The sequence below is a fragment of the Odocoileus virginianus genome, chromosome 3, assembly GCF_023699985.2.
Source record: "Odocoileus virginianus isolate 20LAN1187 ecotype Illinois chromosome 3, Ovbor_1.2, whole genome shotgun sequence".
Taxonomy (NCBI): Eukaryota; Metazoa; Chordata; class Mammalia; order Artiodactyla; family Cervidae; genus Odocoileus; species Odocoileus virginianus.
This window is the reverse complement of record NC_069676.1, coordinates 23553502-23577018: the sequence shown is the minus strand read 5'-3', so window position 1 is coordinate 23577018 and position 23517 is coordinate 23553502. Positions and strand designations below refer to the sequence as shown.

At 39.0% G+C, this 23517-nt stretch overlaps 1 protein-coding gene across 3 annotated transcripts in view; it reads left to right on the top strand.

Moving 5' to 3' along the window:
* Positions 1-23517, top strand: part of CCDC192 (coiled-coil domain containing 192) — a 199615-nt gene that overhangs the window by 123808 nt on the left and 52290 nt on the right. For 2 of the 3 annotated variants that reach the window (XM_020893498.2, XM_020893495.2), the window contains one exon: positions 15802-15934. In XM_020893498.2, coding sequence (XP_020749157.2) covers positions 15802-15934 — 133 coding nt within the window. Of the gene's footprint in view, positions 1-15801; positions 15935-18291; positions 18762-23517 lie in introns of those variants that run through there. The other variant, XM_070458790.1, reaches the window with a different exon arrangement.

Sequence of the window (23517 nt, the reverse complement as noted above, 5' to 3'; positions counted from 1 at the left end):
AATTAGAACCTCTAGGAATAGGATCCAAGATGCCCATTTTAAACTTTTCATACCAGAACTCAAAGTAATTAAGTCTAAAACATTACATCTTAATTTCTGGAAAATTTTCCACCGTTTTTACCTCAGGTACTGCTTCTCCTTCATTCTCTCTTCTTTCTTTCTGGAAAACATGTTAGACTTACATTCGAGAAGAAATGATGAGACCCACGGGTTTCCAGAAGAGGCAAACTTGGAACCGAATGTCTGGAGCTCTCATGGAAGCCATGCCCATTGAAGATAAACTCATAGACCAAAATCACAAAGCACAGATCCCTATGTCTCTTAAGCTTTCTTCTATATTTCCCATCCCTTCATTCCTATAAGTTCTCAAGAAACCCCAGATTGTCTATCAATGTACCAAGTCTCTTATCTGCTATATCTGTTCTATAGTTATACACATTTTTCAATGATCATAGTTTTTATTTTCAAATTTTTGCTTGGTTCTCTGGCGTACTTTTTTCTTTTTCTCTATAACGACTTATTCTTGTCATAAGATTTTCAAACTTACTTTTGAACATTAAAAACCCTTTGATTCCTCTGTTATCAATAATTCCTGGGTATGAGTTCTATTTGTTGTGTACACTGACATCCTGTCTTTTATTGCACTAAGTCAATTTTTGTGCTTTGTGATTTCACCTGTGAGCATCCCAGCTTCAGTGGGAATGACTTCCATGGGAGCTCCAAACACTCAGTTTCAAGTTTGCCTCTTGGAACTCATTTTTTATGAACCATTTACAAAATATTTTTGGCTAACAGCTTCTGCATGAGTAGATAAGTATGAATCAGAATCACACAGCATACATGGATGCTGGATTTGAGGTTCATATTTCTCCAGACTCTCTCTTTGCCACCCATTTCCTACATTCTTGCATGGTCCCTGAGTTGGTAGGTGTGTAGTTTTAGCCATTTTTCCCAACTGAAAAGCCCCTTCTAGCTTAAGGGAACATATAGGGAAGAAGAGCCCCATTCCAGCTCCTTACTGTGCACAAGAGTTACAAGGTTTGACTCCTATTTCTAACTGACTGTGACAACTCCCACCACTAAAGTTTATGTTTTGTTTTATTTCCACTCCTGTGGAATGGAGTGGATTAGTTGCTTTGAGTTCCCATTGCATTTTTCGGACCAAGATATTTCACTTTTCTGATTTGGAACTTTCTATATATGTTTTTATATCTGTAATGTATTTTTCTGTGTTACCATATGACTTGAGTGGCAAGAATGTGTCCCCAATTCAATCTGTCATCTTGATCCAGTCTGGATTGCTATTTTAACAAGCTCACTAGGTAATTCTTACTCACACTGAAGTTTGGGAATCAGACATCACGTTTGAAAGTCACTGCACTATGGAATTTGATACTTCCTTTTCCACCAATGCCCCCACCCCAAACTACCCCACAAACACAGAGCCAATCACTTGAAGTATTACTTCCTAAACACTTTTGTCTTCCTATTACTCCTCAATTCATTTGGGCCACTGAAATGCTTTCCTAACTGAAATCCCTGTACCTACACATTCTCCCTTAAAATTCTACTCACCGCAGGCCATGAGGGTGATCTATAGCTTGCATTTGTCCAAGCCTAAAATTCTTCCATTCTTTGGAAGTTTATAAAGCCCAAACAGATTATCCATAATCCACTCTAACCTTCATGCTTTGAACTTGATGTCTTGAGCTTGACTTCATGAGGATTTCTACATAGACAATGTTTATGAACCTCAGTCTTGTAAATAATGGAATGACCTTGTCTATGTACCCCTTACTTACTAACTTATCTCATTACTATTCATGTTTTAAGGTTCAGTTAAGGCAGTATATTTTCTAGGCAACTTTCTTTGACCCTCCAGGCAGGGTTCAGGGTCCCTCCTCTGTGCACCAGAGGATTCTATACATACTCTGCCACAAACATTAAATTGAAACTTTGTTGTAAATGTTTCTCTCATAAGACAAGAGCTTCTGAAGACAGGAGATGATGTTTCATCTTTGCAGTATAGCATCTGGTTTAGAGACTGGTACTTAGTAGATAATGTTTGCTGAACTAAATTATTATTGATGATCTCAGAAAGCCAGATCTTTCTAATGAGCTTCATTCTTTCTTAAACTTTTATCTACTTTGGAACATTTAACCTGGTCAGAAAAATATGTTCTCAAAAGTCTTACACCAAAAAGTTTTCCAGGAGCTTATGCACTTGGAAAATTGGGATCAGTCCAGGAGAAACATTCAACCCTTGTTGATAGGCACTTTGGCTCTCCCAGGTTGATAGAAATGCCACATCTTGTATAATTTCTTATCTAATTTACTGTTTTTCCCCTAGTTTACTCTATCACAGAAGATAGTAATTACAATCACATTGGAAAATAAAGAGATTGAGAAAAGAATACAGAAACAACTAGTTATCTTTTCTCTCCTTAAAATTATGCACAGTGTGACTCCAGTTTCAGACAGAAAAAAATAAACAGAAGCAACACAAATGATCAAAGATTATCTAGTAACTATACCACACATTAAGCCTTTTTTTAGATAGCTTAAGATTCCTCCTTTTCATATATTGGAATTCACTGAAGTACTTTGAGGTCATAGAAGGTATTTCCCCCCATAATGCACAAAAATTAGGCTAGCCAGCAAAGATTTTTGATGCATTTTGTGCCCAAAAAAATGATGTTTCTTTTCCTTTTTTGCCATGTGCGTGCGTACATGCATGTGTGTGTGTGTTAGGTGCACACTGGGATTATCAAGGGATTTAAAACATTTAAGAAGCACGGGTTTCTTTTCTTAAAAAAAAATCTTGAATGATTTTTAAAAAAGAAAAAGAAATTATAACTTTTAAACTGAAAAAAGGACATTTTCATGAAGTGTCCTTTTCATTGCATGTGTTCCCCACCTCACCGCGAACATATGAGGCTCAAAGCATTTAATCAGGATGAGTTAATTCATGCACATGTAAACCCTGAGGTGATTTTTAAAATTCCATTTGTCATTAGAGAGTGAGTATCAAGGCACTTGCCTCAGATTACTGTGTTGTTGACAGACTTAGGAACAGAACTTAGAATTTTCCTGTTAGATTTCTTTGAAGCTTATGAAAGTTGATGAAATAACTTTGAACAATGCAATGAGTGTGAAAGCTGGTACAGGAATTTTCCTTAGCTTTTATAACTTGCGAAGAGTTTCAAGGGAGCTCAGAAACCCGAAGAAATGGGGTGTTCTTTTCCAAGTCTGGCAGGAGGGAGTACTAGAGCTCTGAATAGCTTGGTGTCGTTGGTACTTTCCTGTCTCTTCACATTTACCCTAAGAAAGGAAGCCAGTGCACTTCATAAATTCCCTAAGTGAAGTGCCATAGGGTAGTATGATTTCCAAAACCATACATTCCTTTGTTCCAATTGGTTGGAACTAGTCCCTTCCTTTCTACACCTGAAATTGGTCAAGTAAAGAAAAAATAGCAGATGTTACGTGGACTGAACCTCATGGAAACCTTCCCATCATCAGCTTACAGTAGTTGCTGCTGTCCCAATTCCCCAGCTCACATTACTGCCTGGCCTCAGGAATATGAGCACAAAAATGTCCATAGGACACTCATATTGCCATTGTGGTCAGCATCTGACTCCTGTCTATAGATTCTCCTTTGGTCAGTCCACACAGATGTTACCATCAGAAGCAACCAAAAAGCTTAAAAACCAGATTACCAGCCTCACACCCACACTCTCTCCCATTCTGATTGAGTGGAAGAGGAGAGAGCTTTGAGCTGATGTACTTTTCTGAAAGCTCCTCAGCTAGATATGATGTGTAAATGTCAACCTATAGAGCAGCAGGGGAAGCCCTAACAGCCCATTTTCAAAAGGGCAGATGAAACAGAGAGATTCATCACTAAATTAGCTTGTCTGATAAGCATCTGCTCCTCTGAACCTCTTTACTAACAATCAATATCAAAATTTACCTATTTCTTAGGTTACTGCATTCTTGAGTTATATCTGCTTGGTGATCCCAGGCCTCTTGGTCTGTCAGTGGGGTTTTGCATTTTCTAACAGTTGTAAGTCATACTGGCAGTACTATCGATCTTAATATAAAAAAAAGATGAAGGCCCTATGTCTGACATAAAAGAAATGCCTAATTTAGAAATCTGTGACAGAAATTGTCTTACCAAAATCATTTAAGAATATATACAATATTATAAAGTAAATAAAAGCACAAATAAACAAACAGAACCTCATGAAACTTAAAAGCTTTTGCACAACAAAGGAAACTATAAGCAAGGTGAAAAGACAGCCCTCAGATTGGGAGAAAATAATAGCAAACAAAGCAACAGACAAAGGATTAATCTCAAAAATATACAAGCAATTCCTGCAGCTCAATTCCAGAAAAATAAATGACCCAATCAAAAAATGGGCCAAAGAACTAAACAGACATTTCTCCAAAGGCGGCCTTGTTCATTCTTTCAGATCGTCAAGAAGTATTTATTTGTTGTGTATCTCCTCAACTTAAATTTCACAAAACCTTGACTGATATTCATTCTTAACTGGGAGCTGGGGGGGAATCAGATTCAGTCCAGGGTGTCCCAAGAATGCATTTCTGGGGCCATGACATTTCCAGATCTGGTGATCTTCAGTGAAGCCAATGTTGTCCCCACTATTACTAAGGATGACCCGGAAGTTCAAGTCTAAAGGACCACTGATCAAATATGGCTCCTGTGGGTCTTTCTGGGTCAGGACCGGAATAGAAAACTCACCATTTGTCTAACTGGAGAAATCTTCAACCTGTTCCTGATGAACAACTCATCTGGTTATCCCTAAATCTTACAATCAATCTCAGACTCTGGAAAGTGTGACACCACAAGTTTCTACAAAAAGATGAGGCAAGTAGCTTTAAGCCCAGTTCACCCATTCCCCTCCCTATTCATTATCCTTACCTATCTCACAGACAAGGGTGTGTTGATGGGAACAGGCTTAGAGGTCTACCAGATAGGACTCCAAGACTAAGACTACTTAAAGACTCCTCTTTGGAAGTTTAGATTCATGTGCTATCTTTTCACTGCTACCTTTCTTGATGGAATTAGAGAAAGTACACTGCTAGAGAGTAAAATGAGAGAGACAAACTCTTGAGTCCAACAAAACCAAGAAACAGTCCATATCTGATGACTTGTCTTATAGCAGAGACATTTGTCTAAACTTGTTAAAGTATGCAATCTGAAACTTGCAAATATCTACATAGCAAAGGTTCCCATCACTGCCACACCTTCCCCTGGAACCCCTCCTTGAGTCTTTGCATAATTATTCACAATGCCTCTTTCAGTGGGTTACATCATGTTGCACGCATGAAAGTCAATTCACATACATCAGATTCTGAAATTAAACTTTTTTAAGGACTATTGAAAGTAACTATACTCAAATCCAAATAGCCTATCTCACCATCTGTGACATGTGGCTTCATGACATGAATGAGATAGCTTTTCTAAATAACAGAGGACAAGACCAAAAAAGTTTAACTAAAATTATAGCTAGAATATAAGAAGTGAAACTAAATTTAGGTTACAAATATTGCCTAATGTTTCTCCAAATGCTCAGTCACCTTCACAGAGCAGGACTGACACCTTTTTAGTATGGAAGTTTTCTGGTGTGGCAAACCACTGCTATTTCTTGGGGGTCTTCTTTAAAGGTTTATGAGATAGGTTGTTCTTGAACCTGGTGGTCAAGAAGAGAAACTGCACAAAAACCCTAAGGGAGAAACTAAGCTGATGATCTCAGATTGAAAAACTTTAGCTAAAGAAAGCAAAGAAAACTTCTGTTGCAGTATTGGAAGCATGGGTTTTCTTGTCATCAAATACACAGACTACAATGTCACCAACACTAGATAAAAGGTCATCTATCACACATGCATCATCAGTACACATTCACAAGATATCAAGAATATGAACAGAACTGAGGCGGGGACTGTAAAATGTCTTTGCAAAGATACCCCCAAAGTGACCTTGCATTGCAGCTCTTGGACAAATGAACTCTAAAGCACTTCAGTTTTGATCATTGGGTTATATCTACAGTTATCAAGATAGTATGTTTGAAATTTATTTGAATATCAACTGTTTAGGGACTTCCCTGGTGGTCCAGTAGATAAGACTCCATACTTCCAGTGCTGGGGACACAGGTTCAATCCCTGGTCAGGTAACTAAGATTCCACAAGTCACACAGTGTGGCCAAAAAAAAAAAAAAAAAAAAAACTTATCCCAACATTCCTATATTAAACTGGCTCAAAATACCCAACTCCTCAAATGGTCTTCAAACCAGTCTTTACCATATTATTGCTCTTCCCCATGGCTCAGCAGGTAAAGAATCTGCCTGCAATACAGGAGACACAGGAGACATGGGTTCAATCCCTGAGTCAAAAAGATCTTCTGGAGAAGGAAATGGCAAGCCACTTCAGTATTCTTGCCTGGGAAAACCCATAGACAGAGGAGCCTGGTGGGCTATAGTCCAAAGGGTCACAAAGAGTCAGACATGACTGAGCAACTATGTTTGCTGTGTACTCATATCCTCTTGAGGAAATCGATTTTTCTAACTGAAGGCTAGGACTGGTATCCTAGGCAAACTGAAGGCTCCTTGTATCCTCTTTGAGTCTGTTTTACATGTGACTTCCTCTTTATTATCGTGGATAGCTAAGAAGAAAATGAGAATAGGAAAATCAAGAAAAGAGAATGCTCAGGGAGCAATAATTACTGAACTGTTAGACACTGCCTGAGGTTTTAGATGAAAGTTATTGGTCTCAGCAAATGTGAGCGAAGATCATTGATTCTGTTGTCACTTCCTAACAATTGCTTCATTAATTTATTCTCTCCACTTGAATTTTTATTGTCTGACCAATTTAACGTTCAAGAGAATCTTCCATTTCAAGTGAAAGAGTTAAAAAGACAAACCACATCTTGTGCTAGGAGTCAAGCTCGATGCTTTAATTCCTGGTGATTTCTCCATATGCATTTACATGCCCATAGTCAAATTAACTGTCAAACATGGCTTGCAATAAACCTCACTGGAAATTTTAGATTTTCTTCAGGAGAAACTTGACTTCAGATTCTGTTTCTGAAATTATTTTTGTTTCCAGACATATACCAGATTAAAGCGATTTAAAAATTAAAGACTAGACAAATTGCTTATTTAATTGCACCCATAGAATATTCAACCAATAGATATCACTGTAAAGCCCTTTGCTTGATAGTTCATCAACAAGAACCACGATCTCAGAGGTTCTACTTATAAGAATGAAGATCCTAAAATAATCATAGCACTGTCAATACAATGCCACTCTAGAATTTATAAACATTCACCCAGACACTTACTTTTTAACATTACAAATATTAATGCATTTTTATATGAGGTCAGATCCACTTCACCTTAAATTTCTGCTGTAAAGCTGTTTCAATTTTGCATTAAGAAAGCAACAGTTTTTAAAAACATTGTGTTTCATGGGGAGAAAATACACATCACACAAAACTTCCTACTGTGGTGCGTCCTCTAATTTCTCTTAAACATTGTACAAAGTTATTTTATGTTATATAAGAATCATTTCTCCTCTTATGATAATTTCATTTTCTCTACTTAGATTTCCTTATGATGTATTAAGTTGTCCTCACAGAGCCTATATTCCCTATAATTTCACCATTCTTAGAGAAGAGTGGAGTTTCTGAAGGAAATGGATATTTCTTAGGAAGGTTTACTTAATTAGGTTCTTTACCACACAGAAAAACCCTTCAAGGTGATATAAGCAATTTGGTGCTTCAGGATCTTAATTTTCTAGTTCACAAACACAGGCCTTTGCATTATGATTCAAGATAAGTCACAGATGGCCAATAGCTACCAATTTTTTCCCAGAAGGCAGCCTTAGTCAATTCAAAAGGAGTGCTGAGCACAAGAAAACAGAACAAGTATCTGCCCAATTACCAAGTCACTGCAGAGAAAAAGCTCTTCTTTATTTTTATAATCATGTTGGAGGAGATTAGCAGCACTGTCATTAGGCAGATATAGGAATTCTTTTTCACCACCTGTATTTTCTGTCCTCTGGCTTCTGTGCTCTTCCATTATGCCTCTTTGCCAATGTTACCAACACTTGTAGAGGTGGGGCTGACAAGCTGAAATTGCTTCATATACAGCTTTGGCCCCTTGGGCTTTCTCTGTCGCCAGAGAGGGTTGGACTGAAAAACAGCTTCCTAGCAGGCTCTGTTAGGTGTGACGGGGCACTTTTTCCTCTTTTCTCAGGGTGTGATTTGAGATGGTAAGCCCAAAGAGTAGATTTGGCTTGAGCAAGTGTTGGCTACTTTTTCTTTTCATGATATCTACTGAACACTCAATTTTGTTCTGTGCTGTGCTCAGCTAATGAAAACTTATTTATTGCACCATAGGTTCTTCCTCAAAAATCTCAGTTGTCAGCCTGATTAATGTTCACTGGGTAAGAATGTCAGGGCACGGTTAGGCTCACATAAAGAAAGAACATACAAGGAGTACTCGTTAATCTCAGAAGTGGATTTGTTTGACTGAGTATAGATAGCCTGATGCTATATGAAAGCAAGTTGATTTGTCTAGCTTATTTCTTTGAAGTTAGCAGGATCTCAAGTACCTAAAAATTCTTCCTATCAAATGTAACTCTCATATGATATACAATGACCCTCATATATCATGTAGAATGGCATGATTCCAGTACTTCATGTTTTGGTATAAAGAGGGTTTGAAGGGAATGTTGTCTATATAATGACTGTTATTTTTGACAGTGGGACCTCAGAACTTGGGGATCTTGGTTACTGTTCCAGGTTCCAATCATACACCAATTCCCTGGCCCTTCAGCTCTTACAGCCAAAAAAAAAAAAAAAAAAAAAAAGATAGAGTAGGAAAAAACAGTGAGATGGAAAGTGAGAAAACCTAGCCTGGAGTCTTGATTTTTTCTATTTTATTAGCTGTGACTTTGGGCAAATTATGTCCTTTTTCTCTGCTTCTACTTATGTAATTCTAAAATGCTAGAAATGGGCCATTTGTTTTCAACTATTGCACCCAAATCTGTGTCATCTAAGTTTCAGTGATTCTACCTGATTTCCTTAATTGTACTGAAGGTGAGCCAATGGCTCAAATCTTCATGATCAGAAGTTAGACTCTTCCCGCTTTAAGAAATTCTAAGTGGTTAGAATGGGCATCCTTGTCTTGTTCCTGATTTTAGAGGAAAGCCTTTTTCAGCTTTTCACCACTGAGTATGATGTCATCTATGAGTTTGTCATAAATGGCCTTTATTATGTTGAGATATATTCGTTCCATCTGTACCCACTTGGATGAAAGCTTTTATCGTGAATGAATGTTATATTTTGTCAAATAGTTTTTCTGTGTCTATTGAGATGATCTTGTGATTTTTATCCTTCCTTTTGTTAATGTGGTGTATTACATTGATTGACTTGCAAATTTGGAACAACCCTTGCATCTCTGGAATAAATCCCACTTGATCATGGTGTCATATTATAGGTGATCAGTTAAGTGTCAGCTTTTCTCTGGCACATTCCCAACAATGACCCTTCAACCATATGAAGGATAGCTTACTATCTTTTAGGGAAACAAATCCCAACTTTTGGGTAATTTTATTGTTAGAAATTTCTACCTTATCATTGGAATTTATGCCAAGATAAAGCTTTTCTCTATTTGGTATTTATTTTTACCTTCTCTTACATAAACACTTATTCCAGCATCTCTGGAAACTAGGACATCTACTGGCAAATTCCATCTCTGTCTCTAATAATTTTTTAGAGGGAAAGAAATGAGGCTTGGCTAAAACTATAGGTAAACTCTTCCCGAGTAGTGAGTCAAGATTTTTGTCTAATTACTGGGGTTTTGTTTTCTTTTTATTTGAAATTCCTAACCCTCTGGGTATGGGAAACAAAATTAAAATGTATTCCTAAGCATGTTGTAACATAAAATAAGCTACTTAGAAAGGAGGGATACTGCAAAGAACTGAAAAGTGTTAGCTATGATTTCTGAAGTCTGACTCTCTTGACTTTTTATAAAGGTGGTCACGTGGGGCCTGGCTCTTGGTCAAGGTTGTAATGAGGCCTAAGGGTTTGTGCAGGAGCTAGTTCCCCTGCAACAGTACTAAATGAAATAAGACTAAATTACATTTTTTCATTTGTGATTTGTCTTTCATTAAAAGTGTTTTGTAAGAAAGATTCATCTGATTCACTCTTTGTCACTTCAGATGAATCAACAGAACATAATGATCACAATCTTCGGGGTCAATTCAGGATACTCTGATGAGAATCACTAGGAGGGCTAAGAACATCTGGCACAGATAGTCCTAAGTAGGGTTCATCAAATCTTTCCTTTATTTCCCAAGGTTCTCAAAAGATATCCTGACAACCCATGCTATAAAGGCCTTGCCATCACACTTCAATGTTACTGTTTTATTACTGAGTCTGTTATACTGCCTTCTTCTACTCACTGTGACTATCTAAGGTCACCTTTACAAACCTAGCAAATTAATGGTGCTCTCCATTAGTGAAGCCTCACATTAGCATTGAAAAGGAAAATCAGTATCTGGAATCAAAAGACCTTGGTTCTAGTCAATTTAGCTACTTCCTTACTAAGAGAGCATGATTAGCTCTACTCAAGCTCTCTGGGACCTCAGCTTTCTCACCTACAAATCAGAGACACTAATACAGATGACAATTAGGTTTCAACAATGAGCAGAGCTGTTGGAAGTGCAGGTTAATGATTAAGAAGCCATATATGCAACCCAGTGTGAAAGAATCCCCAAGTCAAAGGCTTGCCATAAAGTAGGAAGAAACATACATGGCACATATTTATCACTCCTGAACTTTTAAAATACTCACCTGAGGAAGTGTAAATACAAAACAAGAGATGTGAAATTGATTTTTAAACTGAGTTATATCCAAATGCTACTATCACTTTTAATAGTTGCATTATTAATGATGGGTTATTAGAAGAGAAATGAAAAGAGAAACCTACCTATACCTTTTGCATTCAGATCATTCTCTTATATGTTCTTGGTAGCATTTTTATTAGTGGCCACCTGAAGATAAAACCCATCTGTTACATCTGCTCTCTAAGTGAATGAAGGTGGGTTGGATGGGGTAGATTTCAAAGTGGAAAGAAGCTATGCTCTGGCAGGCCCAAGTCAGAGATTCCATGGGAAGAAAGAGGTCAGGCTTTAGAGTATCCTCATATCGTTTCAGGAAGGCAGCCACCTACTATGCCTAGGCATCAGGCCAGCTTTGGCAGGAGATTGGATCAAGGCTATTTGCATGTCTGTTTCAGGACATTAAGTTTTGTCTACCCATACAAGGTGAGGAAGAGATCAATGCAATCATGCAGAAAACTTAATTTAGAGGAAGAAAAAGAGAAGAAAGAAAAGACACAAGTCTTGCTTTCACTGAAGTATATTTTTTGTTAAGTGTGACAGAGTCATCTTTAGAGAAGATCCTTAGTGTTTTAGTGGCCAGTTTAGAGTATCCTTGGTATGTTTCAAGGAATAATGACAAAAACCAGACAGACATTCCACTTCATTACAAGCATAGCATTGGGTACTGTCATCTATGTGTTATGTCATTTAATCCCCACCAACTCTGCGAAATGGAATCTAAGGTCTGGCGATGTCATGTCTGGCCTAATTTCTCATGGCCAAGAATTGACAAGGTCCAGCTTTAGAATTCGAGGCCATGATTTGAAGTGTGTGGAAAGACTAAGAAATTTTAAACCGTGCTGGCAACTCTGTGTTGTAACTCTTCTATAAATAGTTCCCTGATTATTCCTAAATCCCATTGACTTGGTATAATGTAAGCTATTCAGCAATGTGATATGGATAAATATTTCCTTTTCAAAACACTGCACAAATACATGATTTCCTCCCTCTGTCCACCCTGTAGGAGAAGTAGGAAAAGAGCAAGGTAATAGGAATTTACCTCTAAGCTATAAAGCCTTCCTTTCCTTTCAGTAATCAGTGAGGGGAGCTCCTAGTTTCTAGGGAGACCATAACAGTGCAGTGGATTCAAGTACAACACTGGAGTTGCCTGGCTAGAGAATGCCAAAAAAGCAAAGGAAAATATTATTGTTACTGAAATCATTTGATGTCTATGACTAATAAAAAAACATGTTGGCAAACTGAATTTTCAGAAATGCCCAAAGGGCTTAGTTAAAGCCACGAATTAATAGCATACAGTAGTTCTGTCTGGATAAAAGAAAAAAAGACAACAACGCCAAACCATTTTAAAATTTATCTGAATAACCAAAAGATTCCAATAGAAATCTTAAGCAACCAATCAAGGTCCTTTAATTCAACTTTTAATTGAAATTCCTTCTTCCCTTTCTTTTACAGCTAAATAAGAGTGTTACATGTTTTGAGTCACATAATTCTTGAATTCTGGGGGACCCACCAGCCTTCTTAACCAACATCTCACAAATCCCAGAATTATCTCTAACGTGTCCCTGACGGCTGTCTTCACCTTAGAGACTTAGGAAGGCTGAGCTGTCCATTCACGCAAGTGCTGTGCCCCGGGAAGACGGGTGGCAGCTAGGGGTAGATGGAGCTGGGGCTGAGTCAGACCTCCAATTACCTCTTGACCCAGGCCCCAGAGGTTACCATGGGCCTGCCTGAAGATGTTCATCTGGATTCTGCTTGATTGTGCCCAGAGCAGGAGGCCTTTGCTAGAACATATCCTATCTTGCTATGGATATAAGCTCTGACTGTTGGAGGGCGCTTTCTCATGCTGTGCCAAAATCTGCCTGCTCATGTTTTCTATCCCTGGTTCCGCACACTATCTCTGGAACAATACTGTTTGACTCAACTTCCTCTCGTCTTGAATAGCCCTTTAGATAACTGAAGCCAACCATCAAAATTCCCTGACATACGGTCTTCTCCAAACTAAATATCCTCCATCTCTTTCTCAGATCATAAGGCAAAAATATATAGACATTATAGCAATAATAAGAGACAGAAAATATATAATCATCATAAGAGAAAGACAAAAAGGTGGTCTGGAAATGAATTTTTTTCTAAAGAGTTGTCTTTCTAACTGGAAAACTGAAAATTTTAAGTGATTTTGAGAACTGTCTCTTTTCACTGAGTTCCTGCATACTCGCCATCAAGCCATCCCTTCAGAATGGAACTGTGGCTTGCCAAGGATTTTTCTTGTTGACACCATACCAGCTCCTAGTGATCAGCCATCAGTTCTTACTAACTTGCATTTATTTTTGCTTTGTTTATTTAGGGTCAATGCCCACTTTGAGAAAAGTTTCTGGAAGTATACTTATCTGCTATGAATAGCTGTGACATAATTTCAGAATTTGAATACCATCTATTAAGAATTAAGGGAGGGACAATGTAAGGAAACTGAATCCTTAGTTATTTCTCCTCCCCAAGTTTTACTATGCAAAATTCCAAGCATACAGAACAGTTGATGTAATTTTACAGTAAACACCCATATTCTTCATAGCTAGGCACTACAATTGACACTTTGTTATCTTCAATTCATCACTTATCTATCAGTTTCTTGATCCATCCATCAACCTGTCTTACTTTCTTACACATTTAAGTGTAAACAGTGCTCATCAGTACACTGAATTCCTGACACTTGAGCATGTATATTATTCAGTTCTTTTTTGAAGCTTTTCATTAGCACTCTTTTCTGAATTCCTCTTACCATTCTTCTCCTCATTCTCTCCACTTTCTTTTCTTATAGAGAAGAAAACTTCCTTTCTACACCCTTCCTCCCACTTGCCATCCCCCAAAGTCTTAAATGGTAAAAGGAAATGTGAAAAATCTGAGCATGCAACTGGTCTTGAAGCAAAAGGTCCCTCATAGGTGTGAGCTCCATAGGCCTGGGAGAGACGAGGTCCTCATGAACAAGCTGATGCAAACCAACTTACAAGAGAGGGAGGTTTAGAGCAACAAGGCCACAGAATTTACTGTGAGAAACACAGCTATCAAATACTTAGGCGTTTTGTACAATACTACCTTGCTTCATCAGCTTGACTTCTCCCTGAACTAAGCTGCATAATGCACAAATTATGAAGGGTTTGGATGAACAGACTCACAGAAAGACAGTAAGGTCTTAGTGACATGGAGCAGAGATCTTATCAGCACTTTTTAACAGCTGGCCAGCACAGTGTCCGATACCAAAAGGATGCTTCATAATTAGTGCATGCATGCGTGTGAAGTCGCTTCAGTCATGTCCGACTCTGTGTGACCCTATGAACTGTAGCCCGCCAGGCTCCTCTGACCATGGGATTCTCCAGGCAAGAATACTGGAGTGGATTGCCATGCCCTCCTCCAGGGGATCTTTCTGACCCAGGGATCAAACCCATGTCTCTTACATCTCCTGCATTGGCAGGCAGGTTCTTTACCACTAGCGCCATGGAGAAGAGATCTTATCAGCACTTTTTAACAGCTGGCGAGCACAGTGTCCAACACCAAAAGGATGCTTCATAATTAGTACATTATGAAATGAGCACATGAACGCTAACTACCCCTCTAGTAGAATGGCTGTGGCTCAGGGCGCCTCTCCCCTGGACAGGCTGAGTGAACGTTGCCCACGTCCGCTCTTCTAGCGCTCTTCAATGAAGTTCCAAGACCACCATTCTTCTTTGAATGATGCATTTTCTTTTATCAGTGCATATGCCATTCATTAAGCTTTCAGGAAGTCCTAATCTTGAGGTCTATGACTATCTAATCCTGTCTTTGATAAACTGATTTTATTGGCTTTACTCTCAAAACAAAGAGTGATCTCCTGCTGCTTGAGTCTACTCTTTTTAAAGATCCGGGAACACTGTCTTCCCTGATGAGCAAAAACCATTCCTCTCACTATCTCAAGATTTATATCTGATAAGAAATGTTAGCCATTTATTTTCTGGGCTTCCTAATTACCAGCCCACAAAGACTTGGCAAGGTGAACTTTTCACTGGAAGGGCAGCACCACAAAAATGCCAGCACAGCACTTTTCACAACAGATTCTCTGTAGTTGCAGAGAAATCCAATTTTGACAAATCAAATCTGTTTTGAGAACCCTAAGTGGAGTTTTCTAGTCATACAGTCTCAACAGGAATCCTTTGGCTATATAACAACTTAATGTAGTTCCTTCAAAGGTTTCAATGTCACAAATCAGATTATTTTATAGCAAGGAATTCCTGCCCTTGCTATTTCAATTTCTTGAAAAATATTCTTTCCCCTGACCACTTTCTCTATGTAGATACCATAGTAAATATCTATAAACATCAACATTTCATGGAAATGCTTTAGAGTTTATTTGGATGCAAACTTTAAGGTGAAAATGACAAGAGAATCAGGGCTATGACTATTTTCTGTGAGGTTACTTACAGGCCAGGAAAAAAAAAAAAAAGATCCTTTTTGGTGTTGGCACTTCAATGGTAAAATGACTGAGAAAAAAAAAAAATCAAATGCTTTTCAGTGTTGGCACTTCAATGGTAAAATACAGACGGCCAGCTAGAGTTCTTTTCTAAGTGCCTCTCTATAGAAGCAGCCAACACACAAGGTTCAAATCCAGATAAAAACCCTTCAGTAGGGTGAAAGATACTATGATGCAGATAGCAAACTTTTACTGTTGGTGGTTTCAATGCTCTGACAGGAGAGCATGGACCTCAAACAGGACTTGGTCTAGGGGAACACGGAGCTCTTTCTTTTAGCTGGCCTTTAAAGGCTACGTTTGTTCAGACATCATTAGTTCTTTTTCTTCCTTTGATGCATCTGTCTCTAGTGATGGAAACTCTTTTTTTTTTTTTTTTTAAGAAACTAAAGCACAAAAGGAAACTGAAAAAGCTGCAAACTGATCTGGCAACAACTAAGCAAGAGGCTGCCATCACAGTCCTGGAACTCAATGAGAAGATCAAGACTCTATGTGAAGGAAAGCCAGCCCCTAGAGGTCAGTATTACCACGTGACAGTTACACACTGGCCCCAGGCCCTGGGTGATGCATATAGCTTCACTGGCAACAAAGCGGAAAGCAAGGCCACAGTGCCAGGCAGCACACCGGGCCAGCTGCATGCTGGCCGGGCCTGATCTCCATTCTGCTTGATTAGAGGCATACAGAAACTGCGAGCTCCAGGCGGGGTGTGCTTCCGCTGTGAGAAAAGCAGGGAATGAATAAGCAGTTCCTTCAAGGAAAGTCTCTGGGGCTGAAAAATAGAGTGAAACATCTGATCAGTGTCTTGCTGGGTGGCAGTGAGGAAAATCCAGAGCCCAGAGAGGAAGACCCGAGGCTCCCAGGGGTGGGTCTCTGAAGTGGGGCAAGGAGAGAGGCTTGTCTGAAAGTGTAGACAGGCTGATAGACCAAGACAGTCATGGGAAAGGAAAGAAATCTGTTTTAACAACAGGCTAACCAGCCAGAAATAAGCGGGGGACGGGCTGAGGGTGAAATCTGGGTGGTTCCGAAAATGTTAATAGCCACTCTGGTATGGATGTTTTAAAAAGTCTTCTCTCAGAGATGATAAACACACTTGGAGGGGGCGGGGACCCTCAGATTGTCATCATCAGCAATAATAAGAATTAACATTTGATACGACACACCAGGCATTTTGTTAAGCATTTCATGTGTGTTTAATTCTCAGAATAACCTCTGAAGCAGGTATTAGCACATTTACGGGTTCCACCAGAATAAATGCAAGCTACCTGGCCCCAGGTTAGATGTGTGGCCACGCCCGGGGAAGTCACCCCAGGGTGCCTATGCAGCTTCGGGGCAGAGAGGCAATTTCTCTGCAGCAAGAGCAGATCTTGCTCTGCCTGGTGGATCTCCTGCAAAACTATGGTTCCCTGGGACAAATGTCTTCCTTTGATGTGCGGCACTCTTGCAAAGCCAGGAACATGCAATTGTTCTTACTCTCACTTCCTCTATTACTCATAAATAATTATGGAAAAAGAGGAGGAATGTGGAAATAGTGGAGGAGGAGGAAGTAGGTGATGTGGTGGCTGTAGAAAGTGAGACACTCCCAGCGTCCTGACCATATGGGAAAGCGTTTAATATGAGTTTGGTTTTAATTTTCAGTTTTGAATAGCACTTTCCCTAGCTGGAAATGGCAATGTGACACCATCACCTTGAAACACATCGTTTTCTCTTTCCACGGAACAATATAGCTTAATTTGCTTTTACCACCATGAAACCTAAATGAATAAAACCCATTAGAGAATATTATCCATTTAAAAGTCTTTATTCTAAGGCATCATAGCCAGATTTCAAATCAGTTGCATGATAGAAAGCTGACAATGATTGCACAGAATGCTGGAGAAAATTTTCCTGCTCATCTGAGAGAAGTTCTTAATATCTCAACTGTACTTTGAATCTAGTGGAAAAAAGATTTTATTGCAAGTTATCTGATTCTTGTTACTCTCATTTTGACAAAAATAATGTCCTTTGCTGTCTAAGGATGATTTTGTTCCTTTGATATTTTGATAAGTCAAAATTAGGATACTACTGGGTTACCAGGACTGTAACAACTGTGGGGGATGTTAGAAAACATTAAATTCTACCTTTGATTCTTTGTCCACTTTTATCTCTGTATTTCTCTGTCTGAAGCAGGGGAAAATTACCTGTGCAGAAGAAAACCAAAAAAAACCTAAAGTATTATGAACAGATATAAATTTAAATAAAGCCAAATATTCCAAGGTTAATTACGGATGAAAGTACTGACTCCCTATAGAACCTATGTATTGCTTCTCTTATTTGTTGGAGAAACTGGGTCAGTAGACGGACATACAGCCTGAAGCCCTTAAAACGAATATTTGCAGTCTTACTCTCCTATGGGTTCCAAACAGCCTAATCCTGTGTTCAACAGCCCAGGAAATTATTATCAAGGCTCTTGTGGCCCCAGAGTAACATGAGCTCTTACTCTCAGAGACTGTGGTCACCTTGCCCTACCTCGAAATTGGTTTGAAAGTAAAGTCTGAAAAGATGTAGGTAACTTAACACACAATGGCTCCCATTTAACCAGGAACAATTAGGGTTGACCCACCTCCCACACACATTCCTTGACCAGAACACCACTCCTTCCCTCCTTTGTCTTATGCCCTTTGATAAAATGTTTGTTTTTGGTTTTCAGACCTCTGTTTGCAAATGACAGATACCCTCAGTCATAATAGCTTATGATTGGGTGATTATGAGAAAGGGTGATTTATTGGCACAAGCGCAAACAAACTAAGAAAGGGCATGCTCAGCCTTAGAGTCTCATAGATTCAGGGACTCAAATCCCATCAGGGCACTCTATGTCTCTCTACTTCTCTCTGCAGTGAGACTTTGATTTCCTCAAGAGGGAAGTCTGGAGACACTGAAAACATGGCCACAAGCAACCAAGGGCTGCCCTACTTATTTCTTCTCCAGAGAAGCAAAAAAAAAAAAAAAAAAAAGTATTTTCCCACCAGCTTTAGTTAGGAAAAATATGAGAACGTACCTCATCCTGGCTTGGACTGGGTACTTATTTGAGCCCATGAGTCTATCTTTGTAGCTGGAGGTGGGGAAGTATGGTTGGACAAGCTTGGTTATGCACCAACCATTGGATGAAGGGGCAGAAGGAGCTAAGGATGGGACAGGAGGATATTGTGACTGCTGGATCCCAGAAGTCCAGGGCTGGACTGGGAGAAGACACTGGAACACTGTCTTACACGAAGGGCTAGCCTGTTGCAGGAAAGAAACATGTCCAACCTACTCTCAGTGTGATCAAGCTAAAACATAATAAAATGCTTTAAAAATCACCCATCCATGAGTATTTGCACTTTTTAAGTGGATTCTTCTTGATGAACAAAAGACCTTCATGATCCAAAGAAATTAATGTCCAGTGGTAAAACTTCAGATTCCATAACAGAGTGAACCACTTTGGGAAAGGAGACCCTTGCAGCCTCCATCATGTGACACCGTAGTTGCCAACTCTGAAGTTGAGTTTTATGGTAACAAGTGAAATTGCAAGAGGGGAGAAAGGGTTGATTCTAAATTACATGTTATCTGGATTAACACAAAGCTACTTCTTTGCTGTAGTTACAAGCCGGTGCCTACAGTTATAATGAGCAGATTAATGAGACAGATTCAAATAAATTAGAATCTCTTTCTATGCAAATGTGCACAATTTTTCAGTTTGGTTCATTTTCTAAGTAAGACTATATAAAAGGTTGCCATTCAACTCTTCCGATCAGAGGAATGCCCTAGAATACTAGGGATACTTTTAAGCATGTTCAAATTGATGGAGCAGTGAGCTACCAAACATTTTTTTTTTCAACACATAAACACATAAAATGATTTCACTGGCTTCATACTTAAATAACCTCCAAGGAAATAAATGATTTAAGTCAATGGAAAGTTCAACTGAAAAGAAAAACACCTTTATTACAAAACTGGCACAGCAGGAAACTTACTTACAGTTTGAGTGTTGTTTGTTGATTTTTACTTTGTGCAAATAATCACAGCCCAGGGCTGATTCCTTGCCTCTTTTCCACAGCTGGCACCTGAAGTGCTTGTAGTTTAATTTACTCACAGAATTTAGTGAAACGCCTATTGTACCCATTCAAAGCTTGAGTCCATCTTTTGGTAAACATTAGTATGCAGGAATCTAAGGCTAGATTTCAAAACAATCTGCTTCCTTTGGTTTTGGAGCAGAAAATTGCTTTGTAAAGGACCTGGGTGAGTTGAGTCCTGGCACGTAAGTATCAAGTCACCTGCTATGATGAAAGCTTGAATCCTTGACCAGAACATTCAGGACCTGATTTGTAGATTTCAAGCTAGCACACTAAAGGGAATGCACTCCTCTGGGTTTTTTTCCCTTTTAATTCTTTTCTCTTAATATGCACAGCTGGTATATCAAATAATGTATGTCTCATTCCCACAGGCAAGTTCCCAATGTCCCACTGAAAGCCGTGTCAACTTTAAGTCATTTCTTGGTTTTACTCTCATTAAGAAGACACTGCCCCAAACCAAACATCATATATTAATGCATATATGTGGAATCTAGAAAATTGGTATAGGTGATCTTATTTGCAAAACAGAAATAGAGACACAGACGTGGAGAACAAATGTACGGACACCAAAAAGGAAGTGTGAGGGTGGTAGGATGAATTGGGATATTTGGGTTGACATATATACACTATGTATAATTTGGACTGACATATATACACTATGTATAAAACTATGTATAAAACTGAGAACCTGCTCTATAGCTCAGGGAACTCTCCTCACTGCTCTGTGGTGTCCTAATGGGAAATAAATGCAAAAAGAGAGGGGATATATGTATACGTATAGCTGATTCACTTTGCTGTACTGTAGAAATTAACACAACATTGTAAGACAACTATACTGCAATACAAATGAATTAATAAGAAAAGAACAAGTCAAATAAGAAGACGATGACACTCCCAGGTAGTGCAGTACATCCCAGGGCAAGCTTATTGAGGACTTAGCGTCTAAACAGAGCCAGACACTTTTGAGGGAGCCTGGTCACAGGATTGACTTTTCGGTGACATAAAATTACTTTTAAACACTATCTCATTAATTTCAAGAATAGGGCTCGCTGTCCTATACCACTGTCAAAGTCAGGAGATACATCTCTTTGACAAAACCCCAGAGCCAACTCTAACCAGCATTCTAAAGAATAACTTTTATCTTGATGTCCATCCCCAGGCACACAACCCAAACCCCCTCTCCTTTTTATTACTCCTTTTCCAAACCTTCTTGGGAGAAAAACTCCTATTGCAACTAGATTTTAAGAAAAATGGGATTTGAGGGTGATAAAAATGTTCTGGAATAAGGTAATGACAATGCTTGCACAACATTGTCAATATAGGAGGACCATAGAATTGTACACTTTAAAATGGTTGGCATGGTGAACTTTATGTTATGAGAATTTTATCTCAGTTAGAAAAAAACATAGCGATTAAAACAATCCTTGCAAAGATGTAACACCCTGTCAAGTGTAAGTATGTTTTAATGAGAATGCTTTGGGCCTAAATAAAATCTTGCCTTGGTAGGATTCCAAGCTTTTAGAGAGCCAGTCATGTTAATATTTATTGGAGTAAGACGAGTCTTGAATAGTTGTCCATTTGTGTTTAGTTTTTTAAACAATACCATCCTTCTCCTCTTCTACTGTCTCTCAACTCTCTGAAAGGCTGGTGTTCCTCAGACTAGGAATCAATTACTTGGCCAACAGTTCTGCACACACTTCTTTCACCACTGAACACAGATTTTTATTTACAGGTCTACCTAGAATTTTCTAATATGGTAACAAGGAGGACTCTGGGTTCTCACAGTTCCAACTATTGGGACTTTGTTATAAACTCTGCTCACCACCCATGGCATCAGACTGCATGAAGCCTTGGTTTGATATTTGGTCAAAACACAAACAGGCATCCTGCACTTCCCTACTGGTGCCAAGGGTGTTACTGCCTTGATGGAAAGGGACAAGGACTCAGGGAAACAGAAGGTGGAGATTTCCCCACCCACATAATTATCCCTACATTTGCAGAAAGAAGCTTTCTTTTAAGCACTCCTACCGAATCCTTAAAGAAGCTATTCCATGGTGGGGTATTTTACATCTAGACCAATAAACACCAGAAATTAACAATAGGGAGCATGAGAGAACATAGGAATAATAACTTCAAGCTGTGCTTTCTAAGTGTAACAAGTTCCTTAGGATTTTTTTGTATTTGTCTCATGGAAATAGCTTATATTTATCTTTATAATCCCTTGACTCATTTAGAGATTACCTGTCAGGTTTGCCTCTTCCTTTGTCTACTGAATTCTTCCTGAAATGGAGCCACTTCCTGGAATAGAGCCCCAAAGCCAAAGCCTTCACATTGATTTCAAGGATAAACAACTTCTTAGGAGTCCCTGAAAAGCTTAGAGATCTTCTGGCACAAAGATCCCTAAAAATCTTTCTTATTCCATATGTACAAATCTGGAGTGGTTCTAATTTTCAAAAGGACATTGTAGAGACTCATAGGCCTAAAAATAACTTGTGAAAACTAGGCGTCACTCAGGACTTTGTTGGTTGCAAGTGACAGAAACCAAAATGAAACTAGTTTAACACAAAAGAAATTTTACGAGCTGCTAAGGCTGGCAGTGAGGCTGAGTGCAGAGTTTCTGAACTCTTCTTTGACCCCATGTGACCTCTTGCAGGCACAGATCAGGAAAGATCCCCTGGCTGTCTTGACTTGTCAATCTTTAGTGAACATCAGTTTCTGCCTGCTCAGAACAACATCCCTTTCTTTTAGTAACGGAAACATGGTTTTCCTTTGGAGAACTATGCCTCTCCTGTGGTCTGTTGGGACTGTCAATCACACTGTCGCCTTCCTACATGATCCAGGAAAAGGCCTGTGACAAGCTGAGCCAATCACACTCACTTTTTTTTTCAGGAATGTGAACCTTGAGCTGAGTTGAATGAAGAAGGGCAGAAAAAAGCTAGAGCTAATTCATCCTGTAGGTCTGGCCCTGCCCCCTGAAGAAATTGTCTCTGAACTTCTGATATCTGATCAACTTCACAAGGTTGGGTTGTTAAGCATTCCTTCAATGCTTGAGAGCTTTCTCATATCCTTCCTATAAACTTATTTTTTCCTTAAAGTAGTCTGCATTGGCTTATAATACTTGCAACCAAAGAACCTAAATTTGTACCAAACTAAAGGGAACAGAGGTCTTCCTCACTCAGTGGTAAAGAACTCAGCTGCCAACACAAGAGACGTGGGTTCAATCCCTGGATTAGGAAGATCCCCTGTGAGGGAATGGCCACCCATTCCAGCATTCTTGCCTGGGAAATCCCAAGGACAGAGGAGCCTGGCGTGTGACAATCCATGAGGTTGTAGAGTCGGACACGACTAAGCAACAAACTGATGACAAAGGGAATACAACTTATTTCTCACAGATTTGATACAGAAATCTCAAGGAAGTCATGTGATTGACTGTAGTTGTACCATATTCTTATCCATGCATCACCTGCTGTGCCTAAGACAACAGGATTTTATCAGAGGCCACATCTGGGTCATGTGCCAAAGGTCAAGGGCTAGAGGATATTACCAGAAAGAAGATGCAAAAAGTTTTCTGGACAGAAGACCAAAACAAAACAACAAACCTCTCTCTATCCCCTTTAATCTATTTTAGGTAAAGTTCATAAACTTGGCGAAGATAGCCATGAGCTGAAGATCAGTTTTATCTTGTGAGGAAAGTATAAAATTTCTATTCTTTCTCTCCCTATCATTTTCAAACTGCGTATTCAAGCCCTTCCCTGCAAAAAGTCTGGAAATTTATTTATTTTATAATTAACAAAGGGTAAGAAGATCCATTCTGAAATTTTTGGGTGAGGGCCAGTATTTGCTAGCTATACCAGCTGTGGGAATTCAATGATGTCAAGGCCCCCTCCCTCCTTTGTTTCTGAGACTAATTTTGGAATTATACTATTATCAGGAAATGGTGCTCCCTTCCTTCTGTCCATCCCTTAGGAATAGCTTTATTATTATTATTATTATTTTTAAGTCTCCTGGCTC